Source organism: Cebus imitator, unplaced genomic scaffold, assembly GCF_001604975.1.
Source record: "Cebus imitator isolate Cc_AM_T3 unplaced genomic scaffold, Cebus_imitator-1.0 Scaffold435, whole genome shotgun sequence".
Taxonomy (NCBI): domain Eukaryota; kingdom Metazoa; phylum Chordata; class Mammalia; order Primates; family Cebidae; genus Cebus; species Cebus imitator.
This window is the reverse complement of record NW_016107750.1, coordinates 825759-828997: the sequence shown is the minus strand read 5'-3', so window position 1 is coordinate 828997 and position 3239 is coordinate 825759. Positions and strand designations below refer to the sequence as shown.

Sequence of the window (3239 nt, the reverse complement as noted above, 5' to 3'; positions counted from 1 at the left end):
AAAAAAAAAAAAAAAAAAAAAAAAATTACAGGAGCTGACAAAAAACATTAAGAGAATTACCACCCCAGCCAAGTGAAAAGATGCATCCTTTCAAAGAGGAGGAAGGGCGGAAGGCAGCGGGAATCATCAGGAAAGTGAACTTCACAGCACTCAATAAATAATTATGTTGGCCAGGCACAGTGTCTCACACAGGCACAGTGGCTCACACCTGTAATTCCAGCATTTGGGAGGCCAGGGCAAGAGGATTGCTTGAGCTCAGGAGTAGGAGACCAGACTGGGCAATACAGCAAGTCCTCATCTCTGCTAAGAAAAATAAATTAATTAAGTAAATAATTGTGGCATGTTGCCTGAATAGGAACAGATGTTGTATGTAGTACCTGTGGTTCCAAAGTGAGTGAGTAGCAAGCCCCCTTACCAAGACTGCCCTGCCTTCCTCCCTGACCTTTGGTTCCTTCTTCCTTTCTGATGACAAAAGTCAAGGAAGGAAGAAAACCCCAGAAATTTCACATCCCCTCTGATTGCCTGGGTTCCTTGACCAGAAGCCTTCCTGTGAGACCAGGATAGGGGAGGGGGAGGGTATCCTGTTAACGAGCCCCTCCTCCCTAGGCACAGTGCCTCACCCAGACTTCCTTCCCTGCAGCAGGGAGGTGACCACCTTACCCCGTTCTACAGCTGAGGAGGCTGAGGCTCAGAAAGGCTGGGCAAGTTGCTCGAGGTCCCGTAGTCAGGGGCGGGGGCAGAGCTCTAGCGCAGAGCTCTAGCCATCCTGTGCTCTAAGCATCCCTGTGTTACATATATCTTACTTCCTACTACCTAACATCCCACGGGTCTGCATTGTGTGCCTGCTGGCCCTGGGATAGGAGCGGAGCTTCAGGGCTCCCCAGAGCTGGGTTCTTGATATTCGGAGGCTATGCCATGTCTGGGGAAGTTGCTGTTCACCTGTGCCTTCTATTTTATGTAATACCAATCTTAGGATCTCACTCTCTTTCTTTTGGTTATTCCTTCAGCTCCAAAGGCTTGGATATGGACCTTCTTCAGTTCCTGGCCTTTCTCTTTGTCCTGCTTTTGTCTGGGACAGGAACCACAGGCACCTTGAGGACCTCCCTGGACCCGAGCCTGGAGATCTGTATCCTTTGGGATTGGTAGTTGATGAGTTGTTTTTGAGAGGTCTGTAAATGAGGTTTCTCTACTAGGAGATTCCAGGGATAAGCAGGCCCAGCTGGCAGGAACGGGGAGAACAGGTGAGGTGCTCTGGCCAGACCTTGAGCAAGTCAAGTCTCTCCGGAGCTTCCGCATATGGTAAATGGAGATGACAAGGCACATCTCTAGATTTCAAACGCTCAGTGAGGACTGTGCATGGCCTGGCATTTTGTGGACAACTTCCTGGGTGAAGACTCAGGAATTCTGGATTACTGGCCCATCTGGACCCTGGTGAAGTGGGCCACCTGCTCTAGACCAGGCGTCAGGGACATAAAGATGAATTACAATGAGCCCCCTGGCTTTGAGGCATCCATAAGCCTAGGGAGAGAAAGTGTACAAACAAATGATCATTTTACTCTGTGACCAGTGCTCTGATGGGCACAGGAGGGATCAGGGAGAAACACTGTGTGATGGCTTTTGAGCCAGGCCTTGAAAGGATAGAAACTTCTAGAGTAGGGTGAGGGGCATCCTGGGCAGAGAGTGTGCAGCGTGAGCAGAGAGGTGGAGGCTCTGGAACAGCAAATGCTTGTGGGAGAGGGCAGGAGGGCCACAGCAAAGGGAAGGCAGGAGCCAGGTCTGGAGGTTTGGTTTCAGGCTTCTGGGTGTGGAGTGCTGTGGGAACTGGATGAATGGTGCATTGCAGGGCTGTGCACTTGTCAGACAGTTTGTTCATTTCCTGGAAGCTTCTAGCCCTGGGCATCTATGGCCCTTGCAGATACTTGTGGGTCAGGAATGGGCCTTCTGTGGCAAGACTGCTGGATTGTCCAGGCAGGGCTATCGATGGCAGCCCCTTAACTTAATGCTGCCCAGACAAAAAGCTGTTTGAGGTGAAGCGGCGGGAGCAGCTGATGGCCCTGAAGAACCTGGCACAGCTGAATGACATCCACCAGCAGTACAAGATCCTTGATGTCATGCTCAGGGGGCTCTTTAAGGTGTGTGCAGGTAGGGGGCAGCTCATGGCAGGTCCAGTCTTTGATCTGGGCACTGATGGGTAAGTAGGAATTCCCTAAAGGGATGGTGTTCAGGGACAGGGAAACTGCCTGCACATAAGACTTGAAGTGGGGTTCAAATAAATGGGGATGGGACCAGTTTGTGATGGGCATTGCAAAGCCACTCAGCCCTGGTGGGGTTCCCTCAGGTGCTGGAGGACTCCCGGACAGTGCTTATTGCTGCTGATGTGCTCCCAGATGGGCCCTTTCCCCAGGATGAGAAGCTGAAGGATGGTATGGTCTTCCCTACCCCGCCCTGTCCTCTGTGCCACCCGATCTTTTCTAGCTGCTCCTTCTGTCCTGTCCTTGTCACTCTTTTTTTCTCCTTAGAGGTGCTTTCTTGTGACACCTTCCAAGTGGTCCCCTTGGGCAGATGGGCATTTCGTGAGTGGTCCCCCTCATTAACTGGCCACATTTGAATAGTGTTTCTTAGATTACACTGAGAGGATGGGAGCAACCCTCGTATATTAAATAGTGGACACTTTACAGCCGTCAACTCTAACCTCCACCATAACTCTGGGGGAAGGCACTGTTCCCTCTACATTGTAGATGAAAGAGGGTAAGTGATTTGCCTTGGCTCTTCCCTCTGAATTAAGCTGACTCCTGAGTTCTTTCAGGTTCAGGATTATTCTGAAGCCCCAGGGTCTCTGCCTGACACATCTCAGACCCACCCCGGCATATCTTTGCAGTCTGCTTCTCTCTCTGTGTGGCCAGGCTAGTGCTGGTGAGGGCTACCTGGGCCCTCTCTGAAGGGCTGGCTGCAATAGGGGCTACTCAGAGCTATTTACACAGTTATAGTTTCTGCTAACCTGGGTCTGGGGACTTGCTATCATGATGGACACGTGTTCCACAGTGAGCAGGTCTGTGCAAACCTACTCTCAAAGGCTGAGGGAGCTGAGAGGGCCAGTTTTTCAGAAAGAAACATTTATTAGGGACTTCCGAACAGAAGCCATGTCTCAGGTGGAAACAAGATGGTGATCTCTGCACCCAGCCTCCAGAAAGTATTCTTTGTTATTTTGCAGATGACAATGCGTGTACGGAAAGTAGTCT

At 50.8% G+C, this 3239-nt stretch overlaps 1 protein-coding gene across 1 annotated transcript in view; it reads left to right on the top strand.

The window, feature by feature from the left end:
* The window catches only part of CCDC134 (coiled-coil domain containing 134), a 25048-nt gene that overhangs the window by 8163 nt on the left and 13646 nt on the right, over positions 1 to 3239 (top strand). The window contains exons 2-4 of the mRNA XM_017510323.2: positions 995 to 1126; positions 2011 to 2132; positions 2339 to 2423. Coding sequence (XP_017365812.1) covers positions 1024 to 1126; positions 2011 to 2132; positions 2339 to 2423 — 310 coding nt within the window. The 5' untranslated portion in view covers positions 995 to 1023. The remainder of the gene's footprint in view (positions 1 to 994; positions 1127 to 2010; positions 2133 to 2338; positions 2424 to 3239) is intronic.